Source organism: Podarcis erhardii, assembly GCF_964252035.2.
Source record: "Podarcis erhardii genome assembly, chromosome: 2".
Taxonomy (NCBI): domain Eukaryota; kingdom Metazoa; phylum Chordata; class Lepidosauria; order Squamata; family Lacertidae; genus Podarcis; species Podarcis erhardii.
In genome coordinates, this window is record NC_138498.1 from 126,201,573 (window position 1) to 126,218,839 (window position 17,267).

Genomic DNA, 17,267 nt, shown 5'->3' on the forward strand with positions numbered 1-17,267 from the left:
GGGGAGGAAGGGAAAGGAGAATGTTAGCCGCTTTGAGACTCCTTAAAGGGAGTGAAAGGCGGGATATCAAATCCAAACTCTTCTTCTTCTTCTTCTTCTTTTCAGATGTCTTCTAAAAGTCTGGTGGTAGTTGTTCTCTTTGACATCTGGTGGGAGGGTGTTCCACAGGGCGGGAGCCACCACCAAGAAGGCCCTCTGCCTGGTTCCCTGTAACTTGGCTTCTCGCAGTGAGGGAACCGCCAGAAGGCCCTTGGCGCTGGACCTCGGTGTCTGGACAGAAAGATGAGGGTGGAGACGCTCCTTCAGGTATACTGGACCGAGGCCATTTAGGGCTTTAAAGTTCAGCACCAACGCTTTGAATTGTGCTCGGAAACGTACTGGGAGCCAATGTAGGCCTTTCAACACCGATGTTCTGTGGTCTCGGCGGCCGCTCCCAGTCACCAGTGCAGCTGCCGCATTCTGCATTAGTTGTAGTTTCCAGGTCACCTTCAAAGGTAGCCCCACATAGAGCGCATTGCAGTAGTTGGAACTTTATGATGAAAAAGTGGGTTTTGTGTTGCAGTTTGGGTACTCGGTCTGGAAAAGGTTTGCAATCACTGCCCTCGGATCATGTCCAGTTGCAAAGGTGGAGGGAGGTTTTCCACCCTCAGGCCAAGAGGTGGCTCCTGCCTTGGGGCAGCTGGTGGATTTGGAGGAAGCTGACCCTTAGCACTCTGGGTTGGGGACCTGCCTGAACCTCCTTCCCCATTATACTCATCCTTACGCTTTCCTTGTGGGGATAGCATTCTACACACACTTGTGTCACCATGGTTCCCGCCCCCCAGCACATTGCTTTGAGATGCTCTGGTACGGCCCCTTCTTCACTGTGCCCCCTTCCCTCCTCATGCAAGACCACCAGTCTCAGCTCCACTTTGAGCAGCTCTCCATTCCCAGATACAAGCATTTCCAACTCCCTCCACCAAACACCAACACCAGCTCACTCTCAGTCCACCCTCATTCAGCAGCAACACGACTGATTCATATTAAATATTATATTATGCTTACTATTGTGAAATGTGACCTTCATTACTTTAAATAAATGCCCAGACCACATTACATACAAACAACAGAAGCTCACATAGGCTGCATGCAATTAAGACTGATTTCCTGTTATTGATGTCAAAGAAAGTGTCGACTCGGAGAGAAAAAGGTTCCACAGTCTAAAAAGTGTTGCATAATAACCAAATCAGGATCCACACTCCTTTTATTCAAACCCTTTCTCTTCTTTGAGTTAATTGATAGCATGTAGGTGTTTCCACTCTTACAGCTCTTACCCCTCGGAGTCTTTTGATGGTTTGTAAGACTTCCACTACAACTGAACCTCTGTCCATTTCCCTAGACTTATATGGTTTCTCACCTGTATGAGTTTGTTGATGTTTTGTAAGAATTCCACTTGTACTGAAGCTCCTTCCACACTCCATGCATTGAAATGGTTTCTACCCTGTGTGAGTTTGTTGATGTTTTCTAAGATGTCCACTATCAGTGAAGCTCTTTCCACACTCCATGCACTGAAATGGTTTCTCCCCTGTGTGAGTCCGTTGATGAATTCTAAGGTTTCCACTCTGACTGAAGCTCTTTCCACACTCCATGCATTTAAATGGTTTCTCCCCCGTGTGACTCCGTTGATGAATTCTAAGGTGTCCACTCCCACTGAAGCTCTTTCCACACTCCATACATTTAAAAGGTTTCTCCCCAGTGTGACTCCGTTGATGAAGTCTAAGGTGTCCAATCCCACTGAAGCTCTTTCCACACTCCATACATTTAAAAGGTTTTTCCCCTGTGTGACTCCGTTGATGAATTCTAAGGTGTCCACTCTGACTGAAGTTCTTTCCACACTCCATGCATTTATATGATTTCTCCCCTGTGTGAGTCCGTTGATGAATTCTAAGGTGTCCACTTCTATTGAAGCTCTTTCCACACTCCATGCATTGAAATGGTTTCTCCCCTGTGTGAGTCCGTTGATGAATTCTAAGTTTTCTACTCTCAGTGAAGCTCTTTCCACAGTCCATGCATTTAAATGATTTCTCCCCTGTGTGACTCCGTTGATGAATTCTAAGGTTTCCACTCTGACTGAAGCTCTTTCCACACTCCATGCATTTAAATGATTTCTCCCCTGTGTGAGTCCGTTGATGAATTCTAAGGTGTCCACTCTGACTGAAGCTCTTTCCACACTCCATGCATTTAAATGGTTTCTCCCCTGTGTGACTCCGTTGATGAATTCTAAGGTCTCCACTCTGACTGAAGCTCTTTCCACACTCCATGCATTTAAATGGTTTCTCCCCTGTGTGACTCCGTTGATGAATTCTAAGGTGTCCACTCTGACTGAAGCTCTTTCCACACTCCATGCATTTAAATGGTTTCTCCCCCGTGTGAGTCCGTTGATGAATTCTAAGGTCTCCACTCTGACTGAAGCTCTTTCCACACTCCATACATTCAAATGGTTTCTCCCCTGTGTGAGTCCGTTGATGTATTCTAAGGTGTCCACTCCCACTGAAGCTCGTTCCACACTCCATGCATTCAAATGGTTTCTCCCCAGTGTGACTCCGTTGATGAATTTTAAGGTGTCCATTCCCACTGAAGCTCTTTCCACACTCCATACATTTGAAAGGTTTCTCCCCAGTGTGAGTCCGGAGATGAATTCTAAGGTGTCCACTCTGACTGAAGCTCCTTCCACACTCCATGCATTTAAATGGTTTCTCCCCAGTGTGAGTCCGTAGATGAATTCTAAGTTTTCCACTCTCAGTGAAGCTCTTTCCACACTCCATGCATTTAAATGGTTTCTCCCCAGTGTGAGTCCGTTGATGTTTTCTAAGTTTTCCACTGTCAGTGAAGCTCTTTCCACACTCCATACTTTCAAATTGTTTATGTTCTCTCTTTTCACACTCCATGTATTTAAATGGTTTCTTCGTTAGTTCCATTGGACATGGCCCACCAGAATTCTGACTGCCTTCTCCATTGTCTTCTTTTGATGGGGTGGGGAGAAAATCCTATTTGTTTTCTAGGAAGAGAACAAAGTACTATTACAATTAGCACCTGCTCTTATTTTAACGTCTTTTACAATCTCTCCTGTCCTCCATATGTTCCAAATTTTTAGGAAAGGCAAATGAAATAATGTAAAATAATGGTCATGCATCATCAGCCTTTTATAACCCTTAATTAAGCATTATGAAGCAGTATTATCTTAGAATACGGTTGAACTGTGGGCTTTACGTTTGATAAAAAGTGGTTTCTCACAGGAAAGGGAGCTGCTCTATGTTCCATGAACCTGGCCAATATTAATCAGGATCCTAAATTCATCATGAAGTTCTTCATCCGCTGCACTATAATCCTCCACCCCTTGGGCCGCATTTTGTCCCCTTCGACCTCTAGATCTTCATTCATCACCTGCACATTCCCTTTGGCCTCAGGAGGTCCATACTGACCATTTTGGGAGACCCATATATAAGTCTAGTGGCAAGGCTTGGTGCTTGTGGTCAGTTGAAGGAGTGCTCAGTTGGAACATGTTCTAGGGGTTGGACCTCCATCTCTCAGCCTTGCATTATTGAATGGAGAGAGCTGGAGATGCAGAAGGAAAGCAGCTGGAGCCTGACTGCTGGAAAGGCCAGATTGAGACACTCACCCCAATTATGATTTATAATAATTATATGCCGCCAGGTCTCGCACCCGCCTCCTGACACTGGCTTATCTTAGCGGAGATTCCCTGCCCAGGCCTCTCTCACTGTTCTTCCTCCTTTGCCGTGGGTGGCCAAGGGCTTCTGGATATTCTAGCTCTGCTCCAACTGGGAATTATTTATTAAATTTGTATACCTCTCTTCAACTGAAGATCACAAGATAAAAATATGTGTGACACTGAAAAAGGTATTAAAGGTGAATAACACTGATTGTTGGAAAGAAAAGAAAGAAGATGAAATCCGTGGTATGTCCTCCTGAAAGTAATATAATAATTAATAATAATAATAATAATAATGATAATGATAATAATAATAGCAATAACAACAATAAAGTGTAAAGAAGAAACCAATCTTCAAATCAGTTTCATATTCCCTGGCTGTATTTCTCAGCCATGATTGTGACTCAGAATCTTAGCCACACTTTTTTCTAGAATATCAACTGGATCTCTTTGTAATAGGAGCCAGGTCTTCCGGGGTGGCGCCTTCGGCAATGGCTGCCTCCCTCTGAACTGGAGGGACTAGCTCCGCGTGAAAAGGGTCGTATCCGCTACGGCGAAGCGGGGACCTTTTAAAAAATCACAGGTGGACGAAGCCTGTGACCATGGGACTCGGCGGGCACATTTAGCACCCCCCCAACCCGCAAAGGAACCCATTAACGGGCTCCGAAGAGAAGAGGGGGAGGTGGCGCGGTGCTGTGAGTCTACTGCTTTTTCCGTGGAGTGAAGCCACATTGTCGTTGCCGGAGAGCGCTGCCTTTTTCCTGGACAATTTGGCATCTAAAGAATCACCCCTGAGTACTTAAAATTCGAACAACTGGATCTTAAATAAGGACTGGCCAGTAGAGAAGAATTGGACTCAAAATTTATTTCAATTCGGTACTGAAACGGGAAGGTCTATACAGGAAGTCAGCTTTCTGTTTCTTTGTAGTCAGAACAAAGCAAAGACAATGTAAACTAGAGCTCAGAAAATTACCTTTAAAGGATTGACTTTCATCATTTAAAATTGTGGAACCCCCCTTCGGTGGCAGGAAAAGAAGGGGGATTCTTTCTGGGACTGTTTAAACCTGTAGAAGTGAGTTTAAAGTAAAGTAACTTTCCACCGTCCTGATCCTGCAGCGGAGTGTCAGGACTGACGTTTGAAGCTCATTGACCAGAGACAAATGTTTTTGACACATAGTTAAAAGAAAAGTAACATAGGGATTCCATTGTTTCCTTTCGCATTTTAAAGGAACAAATATTGATTGAATATCTTAAAAAAGAAACTTTGTTGCTATTGTTCTTAATAAAAGAAAGAAGAAACAGACGTTTTCCCCCTAGAGGGAGACTGTGAAATTGTAACCAACTTCAGGAGCTTGCAGCTGTTACAGATTACAATCGTGGGAAAGGACTTGTGACCTTGTAGAACAATGTCTCCAGAAGCGCGTTTGGGCGCTCTCTGCAAAATAAATGCCCTACTGGACCAGTTAGGACAGAAGATTGATATGGTGACTAATGCGGTTAGAAACTTTGAACAGGCAATAGGAAAGTACGCGGAGCCTACCCAGGAACTCAATTTGATTTATATCAAATCCACTCTGATTGCAATCTATCACAATGTCTGAAATAAGGATGTGTATCTGAAGAAGTGTGCATGCACACGAAAGCTCATACCTAGAACTACCTTGATTGGTCTTTAAGGTGCTACTGGAAGGAATTTTTTGTTTTGAAATAAGGATGGAACTATACAGAGGCGAACAGGACAATGTCCTGGCAGCTGCTACTACTTAGGGGTCTGAAACGGATAAATGAAAATATTATCAATCATCACACACTCAGTTTCATCAGCAGGGAAGCCAAGATGCATCCTAGCAGGACTTTTGGGTTTGCGCTAGGCTATAATTGGTGGTATTCAGGACAATCCAAAGTATGGAGATAAGTCGTAGTGAATACAGATGATCTGGGACAGCCAAGACCCTCAGCAGGGAGGCTGCGTGATGGGGGTGGGGGTCAGGGGTGCTGGAAGGGGAGGCGTCTCTGTCGAGGCTCCTCTCCCTTCCTTTAACCCTTCCATGGACTCCCTCTCTCCGTTTCCCCACCCAAAAGGGACCCAGCCAGGCGCCCCACGACCCCAGGGATTCCTGGGGACAAACTGGTAAAATCAGCAATGGTACACTGGGTCAGAAATATAGGTCATGATTAGAGCTGGGTGACATATTGCCCAAGACTTTCTTGAAGTTTACATCGTGATAATTGTTTCCTAATACTGAGCTGGCAATATATTACGAATCACAATGTGTGCAAGGGCTAGGCAACACCTGCTTTTCAACATTGCGATAACTTACCAGCTAAACGCTGTAATGTTAGTAGCAGCTAAACCTCACAATATCACCTGCTAAATATTGCAGGGCTATTAGCAGATAAAAATCATAATGTTATCATTACCAAAACTCACAATATCACTTGTGGTTTATTACCAGCTAAACCTCCAATATCACCTGCTGAACGTTGCCATGTTATCAGCAGCTAAACATTTAAATCAGCCACAAGGTCTGAAATAGGGGTGGAACTGTACAGAGGAGAGCAGCACAATGTCCTTGCAATTGCTACTACTTAGGGGTCTAAAATGGATAAATGACAATATTATCAATCATCATCTCAGTGGGACTTTTGGGTTTGGGCTTGGCTAGCAAATGATGATGATCTGGGACTGCCAGCAGGGAGACTGGGAAATAAGATGTGATGGAAGGGGAGGGGTCTCTGTCGAGGCTCCTCCCCCTCCCATTAACCCTTCCCTGGACTCCCTCTCTCCCTTTCCCCAGCCAGGCGCCCCACGACCCCAGGGAGAATGGGGGGCCTCAGCCCCACCCCCAGCCCTGCTTGGGGTCCTCCTTCCCCTTCCCGCCAAGGCGTCCAGGGGGGGGGCAGGGCAGCTGAGCATCTCTCGGCCCCCCAGGAAAGAGAAAGGGGAGTCTGGCGGTGCTGCTGCTGCCCAGGAGATCTTGCCAGGTGTAGATCCCTGCAGGTGTTGGGCACCCCCTTCCTCCCTGGATCGGGGCCTGGATCGGGGCCCCTGTCGACGGGCCCCAGGGAGGGCGCTTTCCTTACGGGGGGGGTCTCCCCTTATCCCCCCTCCTCCCCTATTTCCCCCCCTCCTCTCCCTCTTTACCTCTTGGTCCTCCGCCTCCCTGGCTCCAGATTAATCCGCTTTCCTGGTTTGCAATAGAAAGGGCGGCGGCGACGGGGGGGGGCTCTTCAGCGACGCCCCTCCTCCTTTTCCGGTCTGGAAACTTCCGGCGCGTTTCTCGGCGACACTTCCGGCTCCTTTTGGGATTCACTTGCCCCTAGAGCTACATCCGCAGAGCAGCCCCTCCCTGTGTTGGGATGGGAAGAGGACGGGACGGCGCTGCCTCTGGGGGCTCCATGGGGACATGGCCCCCCTCCTTCCTCCTCCCCACAGCAGGGGGGCGAGATGGCTGCGGGGGGGCATCATATCTGGGGGTGACCTGGGTTTGCGGGGAGAGAAGGACGTGATTTTAAATCTGCAAACAGGGAGGCTGGGAGGGAAGAGGATGAATGAGAAGTAGGGAAGGGCTGCCCCTCCCCCTGTGGGTCAGGAGAGTGGGGGAGGGGCGGACCCAGGGGGATCCCTCCCCCCCCGCCCAGGTTTGCCTCGCAAGGTCCTCTGTGGAGCCCAGAGATGGACCCAGCCTCTGGGGTGGGAAGAGACGTGGGGCTGTCTGAGAGAGAAGGGGCGCTTCCTTTCCTCTCCCCCCTCCTCCCCACAGGCTCTCCTGCGCCCAGAGACCCCCTTGGCCCGGCTGTCCCCTCGCCAGGCAGGGAGAGGGTGGGGTCCCCTTCCGCCATGAGGAACGCAATGGGGTTGTGAGGGGGGGGGGAGAGAGAGAGACCCCTTTCTGCTCCCCTCACAGGAGGGTCCCCGTTGTGTCTCTGAGGGACAAGAGAGGAGGCGCCCCTCCCCCCGCTGCTGCTTTCCCTCAGCGACTCCGAGGGCAACGACTTTTCCCGCCTTTTCCCAACTTCCCGCCCTTCGAAATCTGAGCCTCGCCTCAGTTTCAGGCGCCAAGGAGGCAGATTCCCCGGGCTCCCTGATTTATTAGTGGATTTCTTCTCATTCGCCCTGATTTCTGCTCATATATCTTGCTTTTGGAGCTTCTCCCTGCTTCTTTAGAAAGAAAGCTGTATAAAACCCCCCTCACCACTGCCTGCATCCCATACAGTATGTAAAAGTCTGATTTTTTCCCATTTGCTGTGTATAATTCTTCCTCCAGGACTGTTCTTCCTCCCTGCCAATGTCACTTCCAAACTAATAATTCTTCCCTCACTGTCCTTAAATAGCTGTTTGAGGTCTAGTTTGGGGCCTGCATAAAGAACCTCTCTTTTCTCGTTTTAGCTGTAGGTACTATAGCAGGAGAAGGGGATGGCAGAGGACGAGATGGTTGGATAGTGTTTTCGAGGTTACCAGCATGAGTTTGACCAAACTGCGGGAGGCAGTGGAGGACAGAGGTGCCTGGCGTTCTCTGGTCCATGGGGTCACGAAGAGTCGGACACGACTGAACGACTAAACAACAACAACAACTGTAGCAGGAACCCCCCCACCCCAATCATCCAGTTTGTACAAACTTCACACACACTCACACTCACAAACTTCACACACACTCACACACACTACATACGCCACACTTCTGTTATAAATTCATAGAAAAAAAATTAACCATACATCGGATTTGCACTGTTCCATTTTTATTTTACTCCATGAAGGAAGGACTACTATCCCAGCACATCTACAGGAGCCCTGCCCAGTTATGGCTATGCCAACCCTGATGATCCCAGACAGAAGACAATCAAGATCACAAAGAACTTGCATATGGGAGTGGATTCAGCACGGACTGGAGCAAAGGACACTGATCAGATCTTCCCTCAGGGGGCAGGAAACTGCAAACTCCCCTTTGTCTCCTGGAAGTGACTCATGGGGAGGGGGGAAAGGAGGAACCAGCCAGGTGACAGGACACTCAGGTTACCACCAACTCATCCCTCAACCCCTCCTTTCTGTTACAGATAGGTAGCCGTGTTGGTCTGCCATAGTCAAAACAAACAAAAAAAAAATTCCTTCCAGTAGCACCTTAAAGACCAACTAAGTTGTTCTAGGTATGAGCTTTCGTGTGCATGCACACTTCTTCAGATACACTGAAACAGAAGTCACCAGACCTTTCTATATAGTGAGAAGGTGTGGAGGGGTATTACTCAGAAGGGTGGTGGGAATGGGTGATTGGCAGATAGCTGTGATGAGCCTGTTGACGACTCTTAACGACTGCAATAGGTCTTACAGGAAAAAGCAAGGGGTGAGAAGGTAAAAAATGGCTTTGTCATGTATAATGAGATAAGAATCCAATGTCTCTGTTCAGACCAGGTCTCTCCATGGTTTTAAGTTTGGTGATAAGCTGCAATTCAGCAGCTTCTCTTTCCAGTCTATTTCTGAAATTCCTTTGTAATAGAACAGCTACTTTGGGGCATGGAGGCAATGTCCAAGGTGCGCACCTCCCGGTGCTGCTGGAGACACAGGACCAAGGGCTGGGTCTCCCGAGTGACGGCACCCGAATGCAGGAGCCATCCATCAATTGCCTCCACCTGTACCGGTTCTGGCTTGTTCTGAAGTGGCACCTGATGATGAGCGGCATAGGCAGCGTCCATATAGGAGCGGGTTGCCCCCGAATCTACCAAAGCGTGGGTAAGAATCCAGGGACCACCTGGAGGGTAGAGACGCACCGGTACCATGAGATGTCGCAATTCCACTGGAGAGGGCCCTTCTTGCATGGTTTGGGACCCCACGCTGCTTGGGCCTTCGGCTACCGAGGTTGGCGGTCTCCCTGCGACTGGTAGCTTCTTGGGACAGGAACGGGCGTAATGTCCACCCCCACCGCAGTAAAGACACAGGTTCCCCTCCCGACGCCGCGACTTCTCCGAGGGGGAGAGCCGAGGTCGCGCAGCCCCGAGCAGCGTTGGCTCGACTGGCAACTCGGCTGTGGGCGTGGACCTGCTGGGAAGGACTGGCGCTAGGAGCCGGGAGTGCTGGCGGTCCCGGGCCTGGTGATGGTCCTCCAACCGATCGTCTATCTGCAGGCTCCGCTGAATGAGGGTATCCAGTGTGGTGGGACGATCCATCATGGCCAACTGGTCCAGTATCTCGTCCGACAGTCCCTCAAGATACTGGTCCCGTAGTGCATAGTCATTCCAAGACAAGTCTTGTGCCAACAGCCGAAATTCTGTGGCGTAGGCGGCGGCGGTGGACTTGTCCTGTCTCAACCGACGAATCGCCCGATTGGCTTGGCTCTCCTTCAGAGGGTTACCAAACGCAGTCTCTAAGTGGTTACAAAACCCCACATAGTCCGTTAGCAAAGGAGAGTCTTGCCGGAGCAGTGGCAAAGCCCACTTGGCCGCCTGGTCCTTTAACAAACTGATTAAAAAATGCACCTTGGTGCGGTCATCAGGGAAGTTCCGGGCTCGCCCCTGAATGTACAACTTGGCCTGGGCGAGGAACATGGGAAAACTGGCCTGGGTCCCATCAAATTTCTCTGGCAAGGCCACTGGGTACTTGCCTGGAGCTAGGGCGTCGGCCCCAGGATCTGGATAGGCTTCCAACCGCTGCTGAAGCGCCGCAACCACATCGCTTAGCTGCTGAATGGTGTGGGTCAAGGCCTGGTTTTCCTGGGCCAATGCCACCAGGGCAGCTGCCTGGTCAGCCATGGCCTCTGGCTCTTCCTGAACGCACTCCAACGAAGGGGGAGTGCGGGTGTGGCGGGAGCAAACTGTGCTGGCCCCGGGGGGAAGGTACCGTGATCGTAGTCAGAGTTCTCAAGATGAGAGGCGAGGTCAGAAGCAGGAGGCCGGGCAGGGAACAGGAACGCTGGAAGGTCAGAAGCAGGAGGCCGGGCAGGGAACAGGAACGCTGGAAGGTCAGAAGCAGGAGGCCGGGCAGGGAACAGGAACGCTGGAAGATCTGAAGCCAACAACGACGTTGCTCCCGCAACCTGGGACCGGGCTGACTGACCTTTATCTTCTTCTAAGGCCAGGGGCGGTCCCGGTCCCCAGGAGCCCCGCCTCCTCTGGCCTTAAGGCAAGCACTCTTCCTGGGAGCAACCAGTTCCCTTCGCCTCTCTGCCCTAAGCTTCTGTAGTTCAGGAGAGGCCGAAGGGTTACTGGGCCCCGGAGGAGGCTCACCTGTAGCCACTGAGTCCTCAAGCACCTCTGGGGCCAGAAGGGTTTCACCAGGTGCCTGCTCCTGAGGATCTGACACAGGTGCAGGCTCCTCAGAATCTAGGCCTTGCCCCAGTTCAGCCGGCCCTGGAGGCGGGGACTCCTGTGCAGGCTGGGATTCCTCTGGTTCAGCCTCTGAATCGGAATCCCAGGCCATCACACTGATCTTGAAATCCGTCTCTTGTGTTAACGATACAGTCAGTTGTGGCAAAGTAATTTTTTTAATAAGATTCCCAAACCGGGGCGGGAATAATAGTTAAAGGGTATCTTTTAGTTCTTTTATTTACCAGGAGCCAAAATTGTCTGGAGTTCCGTGATGATGAGGCTTCTATAATTGCCCGCCACTGGTTCACTTGCCATTCCAGTCTGGCACCCTTTTGAATTTGCTTGTAGGCCGATTTTGCTTGGAAATATTCTTTTGGCAAGACCGTTGCTCCAGAGGCTTTGTACTCTTTGTAGATGTTACCAAGAAATGGTCTAGCCTGTTTACAAGCACTGTTGAACCACAATGCACCTATCTTCCTTTGTGTTCGATTTATTTTATGAGTCGGGACAGAGAAAAAAGACGTTAGATCTTCCGACAGATTCGAGAATAGTCTTAGAGTTTGGTCATAATCATGATAATCCTCAGTTAAGCCTGAATATGCTTGTTTTAGTCCTTGTTGGAAATATGCTGAGAATTTTTGAGCCTGTAGTTCGGACCATTTTACACTTTTGACTTGCAGTACTGAATTCACAATCAAATGTGTTGGATGTCTGTCTCCATCTGGGGTCCAGTCTATAATCATTGTGGCGACCAACGGTAGGTGGTCGCTCAGTTGAATATTTTCAACTTTAAAATGGGAAAATTTGGGGAGTATATCATGAGATAGATTCGGAGAGGGGTCTCAAAAGACTCTTCGCCCAAAACTAGTGGGGAGAGCACGGACACGCCTCTGCCCACTCCTTCCCTGTGCAGAAGATTTCCGCGCAGGAAGAGTAGGCGGAGACTGGGCGTCAAACAACTTCTTTGCTGGAAGAGGTTCAAGAAACGCCCACTGACGGATTCTGCAAGCGACTGAACGGCCACGGAGTGAAAGGCTGTCAGCCGAGGAAAAGTTAGCCAGGCAATCTGCCCAGCAGTAATGGCAACTTACGCACAAGTAACCCCTTATAACAGTTACATTAAGCATTAATGAAGCAGCATTATCTTAGAATACGGTTGAACTGTGGGGTTTACGTTTTATAAAAAGTGGTTTCTCACAGGAACGGGAGCTGCTCTATGTTCCATGAACCTGGCCAATATTAATTAGGATCCTAAATTCATCATGAAGTTCTTCATCTGCTGCACTATAACCCTCCACCCCTTGGGCCACATGCTGTCCCCTTCGACCTCTAGATGTTTATTCCTCACCTGCACAGTCCCTTTGGACTCAGGAGGTGCATACTGACCATTTTGGGAGACCCATATATGTCTAGTGACAAGGCTTGGTGCTCAGTTGGAGAATGTTCTTGGGGTTGGACCTCCATCTCTCAGCCTTGCATTATGGAATGGAGAGAGCTGGAGATGCAGAAGGAAAGCAGCTGGAGCCTGACTGCTGGGAAGGCCAGATTGAGACACCCGCCCCAATTAGGATTTCTAATTATATGCCACCGGGTCTCGCACCCGCCTCCTGACACTGGCTTATCTTAGCGGAGATTCCCTGTCCAGGCCTCTCTCGCTGTTCTTCCTCCTTTGCAGCGGGTGGCCAAGGGCTTCTAGATATTCTAGCTCTGCTCCAACTGGGAATTATTTATTAAATTGTTATACCTCTCTTCATCTGAATATCACAAGATAAAAATCTGTGAGACACTGAAAAAGGTGAGTATTAATGGTGAATAACACTAATTGTGGGAAAGAATAGAAAGAAGATGAAACCAGTGGTGTGTACAGCTGAATGTAAAATAACAAGAACAACAACAACAACAACAACAACAATGTGTAAAGAAGAAACCAATCTTCAAATCAGTTTCATATTCCTTGGCTGTATTTCTCAGCCACGATTGTGACTCAGAATCTTAGCCACACTTTTTTTCTAGAATATCAACTGGATCTCTTTGTAATAGGAGCCAGACATCCCTGGGATTTCATCCAGACATTCCTTTAGTGTGGGCAGCAGCGGAGGAAGGAAGGAAGGAAGGAAGGAAGGAAGGAAGGAAGGAAGGAACTTTGGGGGCAAACCACTTCCTTCAGAAGGTCTTCCCCAGGGGGCGGCAGGCTTGATATACTGCTCAGTGGGGACACCTTGGCTTTATAGTGTTAGGGTCTGGATATCAATCACAATCCCTAGGAAATTTGTCCCATCACCTCCTCGCAAATAGAAGGGGAAGAAATGGAGGTAGTGAGAGATTTTACTTTCTTGGGCTCAATGATCACTGCAGATGGTGACAGCAGCCACGAAATTAAAAGACTCCTGCTTCTTGGGAGAAGGGCAATGACAGGCCTAGACAGCATCTTGAGAAGTAGAGACATCACCTTGCCAACAAAGGTTCGTATAGTTAAAGCTATGGTTTTCCCAGTAGTGATGTATGGAAGTGAGAGCTGGACCATAAAGAAGGCTGATCGCCGAAGAATTGATGCTTTTGAATTATGGTGCTGGAGGAGACTCTTGAGAGTCCCATGGACTGCAAGAAGATCAAACCTCTCCATACTGAAGGAAATCAACCCTGAGTGCTCACTGGAAGGACAGATTGTGTAGCTGAGGCTCCAATACTTTGGCCACCTCATGAGAAGAGAAGACTCCCTGGAGAAGACCCTGATGTTGGGAAAGATGGAGGGCACAAGGAGAAGGGGACGGCAGAGGACGAGATGGTTGGATAGTGTTTTCGAGGTTACCAGCATGAGTTTGACCAAACTACGGGAGGCAGTGGAGGACAGAGGTGCCTGGCGTTCTCTGGTCCATGGGGTCACGGAGAGTCGGACACGACTAAACGACAACAACAACAAGGAAATTTGTCAAAAACCCTTAAGATCCAATTTCACTAGCTCCCAAGTAACACTGAGCCCTAGAGGAACCTTCTATACTGAGTTGAGGCACCTCTGGCCCTCCAGATGTGGTTGGACTCAAAGTACCACCTGCCCAAGCAAGGATGGCCCATGGCCAGGGAGGATGGGAGTCTTATCTGGGGGGACACACTTTCCCCTTCTTCCCCCTCCCCTGAAAACGCTGAATATCTGTATTTCGTTTCCTCCTTCCTCCGTGATCTCCAACATCTTCCTGATACAGTCCAACCAACTGCACACATTCCCAAATCATCCTTCACCACTGACTTCCCAAGGCGGCTGCATTGTGTCTAGGACACTGGCAAAGGGACAGCACCTTCCACTGGATGAGAGGATAGAGGGTTAAATCAGGGCTGGCCAAATGGGACTCCGCTCCGTCCCCTCCTTGCCCCTCCCTGCATCTGCTGCCTGAGGGGGCTGCCTCAGTTTCCCTAGTGGGGGAGCAGGCCCTGAGAACAGCCTTCTCTCTGCCCCCAAAATACAGGAAACACGACAAAGAAGGCCTTGGAGCGTCACCGTGGAACATAACAACAACAACAACAACAACAACAACAACTGGTTGTAAGCCACTTTGGGCTGCCCTGTGCAAGAGAAAGCAACTAATAGATTAAATTAATTTTAAAAAATAAAAAAATTAACCCTTCCATGGATTCCCCACTCTCCCCCCAAAGGGGAACCACCAAGCCAGAATCGCAGCGCCCCAGGGATTCCTGCCAGGGGGTTCAAGTCCCAACCCCCCGGGGGGGGCCTTCCATTTTTATTGCCTCAAAGGCGCCCAGGGGGGGGGAAGGAAAGGTGAGCATCTCTTGACAGCTGAGCATCTCCTTGCGCTGCAAAGGAGCTCTTGCAATGCAAACCCTGTCGGTGCTCCCTCTGCAGAAAGCCCCCCCCCCGCCGCATTTCCCATAGTAAAAGGCAGGAAGGCTGATCTCGGGGGGGGGCGTGCAATGCAATCCCTGCGAAAGGAGGGGCCCCGATCTCCAGCCGGATTGCATGCATCGGGGCCTCTGTTGTTGGGGGGGGGGTCTCTGCCCCCTTCCCCTCCCCGCCCTTCGCCCCCCTCCCCGCCCTACAGCTTTGCCTCTTTGTCCTCTCTGTCCCTCCGCTTCCATCGCTCGCTCTGCTATTCCGATTTCCTTTATCTGGGGGTCTCCAAGGAGGCGCCCCCTCGGGGGGAGGGGCTCCTTTCTCCTAAACCAGCCCCTCCCCCGCTCGCCGGATCCCCAGAAGGGAGGGGGAGGGGGAGGGATCCCCCACTTTCCTTTCACCCCCCGCCCCAAATCCTGCCCCCCCTTCCCAGCTGCCCTGTTTGCATATTCAGGGAGAGGAAAAGCCCCTCCTTCTCCCCCCCCCCGATGATATAGATATATTTCGCACCTCTTCTCCCTCCTCCTCCTCCGCAGAGCTGCTCCTCTTCCGGGAAGGTGGATCAGGCCCCTCCCCTCCCCCCTCCCTCCCTGCCTCTCTAGGAAGCGGAGCTCACTGGCCGGGGGGGGGCAGGAATGAGAGGCCCCTCCCTCCCCGGAGACACAAATTCTCCTCCTTCCAAACCAGCTCCGTTTTCCTGATTCTCTCCTGAGAAAGTCCCGGGTTCGATCCCCGGAGGCGGCAGGGAAGGAGACCCCCCCCACCTGGGAAAAAGTCCTCCGGGGCAGGAAGGGGACATGCCCCCCCCTTCATCTCTGTTAATCCCTTGCCGGGAGAGGGGGGTCCGGTCAGTCTCACCCCATTTCCCGACGGGGGGGGGGAGGCAGGGCCGGGGCGCAGGGGGTCCCCTTTACAACAGCCCCGCAAAGTAGACCGGAGTTGCTGCGCCCTTTGGGGACTCGGAGCAGTAACCTACGACCCCCCTAAATATATATATGGATCCGCTGATTTTGTGTGAGCTGCTCGCAGGACAGCTTTGGTTCAAAGGCAAGACTGAAATGCAAAGGTTTTCCCCATTCGTAGCAAAGAGCTCTTCCGCCGCCCCTCCTCTCCAGATCCAGGGCTCCCCCCTTCCTCCCCCCTTGGAAGACAGAGCCAGAGCATCGCCCCCTCTCATGGGAGTCTCTTCCCCTGCCAAACAGCTCTTGCTGGCAAAAGTTTAGTCAGAATCGCCTTTCTTGCAGCTTGAGGCCATGGGTTCGAGTCCTACCCTACAGCCTAGAACAGAGTTCTCTTTCTTTGTTGCTGCATCACCCTGTGGACTCAGGTTAAGCTAGTGGTCCACCGAGACCCCTGGGTGCTCCTCACGTGTACTGCTAGTCAGCCAGGTGTCCCCCATCCTCTATTTGCGCAGGTGGGTCTCCCTGCCTAAGTGCAGAGCCTGACCTTTGTCCCTGTTGAAGTTCATTCTGTTACTCATTCTGTTCTGCAAGGACGTCCCCCAGCGGAGCTGCTATTCCTGTTACAGGAAATCTCAGGGGAGCCTCAATAGCGCAGGTTGCACCCAAATTCTCGGTCCTGGTCCTCCCGAGTGGTGGCTCTATGGCTGGGCAGGATCTGTCCCGCCTCAGACTGCAGGGGAGCCAGCTGGCAGGATGGACCACTCCCCAGTGCACTCCTTCTCCCAAGGGAGGAGGGTCCTGGCTGGACATCTCCTCCCCCCTGACTTGCTCTGCTTCCCCACGTGGTGGAATCCATGTGTCCCAGAACAGAGGGTCTTCCTTGCAGGCTGAAGTGGGGCAGTCCAGATACAGGCCAAACCCCTGGGAGATGTGGAGGAGGCAGAGACCTTGGGCCTCTCCCTCCCTTCCCCACCCCCTGTGAACCATGGGTTCAGCCGTTCCTGGGAAGAGCCCTGAAAACTGGCCACGCCAGGTCCACGTGCCCCTATGACCTTCAAAGGAAGCTTCCTCTTGGCTGCCTCAATGCTCAGAGGTGGCTCCTCCCTCCAGGCAGCGTGTGGATTTGTAGAAAGTTGACCCTTAAGTCTGGGACCTGCCAAACGCACACTATAGACATCCACAGGGTTTCTCCCCTAGGTGTGTTATCTAGGGGATAATTTGATAGGAGCTTCCAGTGAAGCATTTAACACACACTTAGGCCACCTCCCCACTGCATGGAGGTCTCTCTGGCACTGCCCACTCTCTGCTCTGCCACCTTCCCCCTTCATGCAAGATTCGCAGCTAGGAGGCTGGATTGGAAGGTGAGTGAAGGGAAGCCTTTGTTGGAAAATGCTCTGGGCTACCTGCAGCCCCCCTTCCGGATCTCCCTCTGAGCGTCCTCCGGTGAGCATAGCTCTGGAAAAGGCATCCCCTTCTTCTCCAGCGACATAAACCATCTTGATTTATGCACACTAGC

General features: G+C 50.6%; 2 protein-coding genes across 2 annotated transcripts in view; both read right to left on the reverse strand.

Moving 5' to 3' along the window:
* Positions 1–7,027, reverse strand: part of LOC309334740 (uncharacterized protein) — a 117,760-nt gene extending 110,733 nt beyond the window's left edge. The window contains exon 1 of the mRNA XM_081849353.1: positions 6,855–7,027. The gene's annotated coding sequence lies outside the window, so the exon portion shown is untranslated. The remainder of the gene's footprint in view (positions 1–6,854) is intronic.
* LOC309336362 (uncharacterized protein) lies at positions 594–15,267 on the reverse strand (the record flags this gene model as incomplete). The annotated part of the gene is made up of 3 exons (XM_081851982.1): positions 15,064–15,267; positions 1,775–3,037; positions 594–679 (listed from the first exon to the last, which is right to left on the reverse strand). The coding sequence occupies exons 2-3, from the start codon at positions 2,955–2,957 to the stop codon at positions 594–596; spliced, it is 1,269 nt and encodes a 422-aa protein (XP_081708108.1). The 5' UTR covers positions 2,958–3,037; positions 15,064–15,267.
* Positions 15,268–17,267: the final 2,000 nt, after the last annotated feature.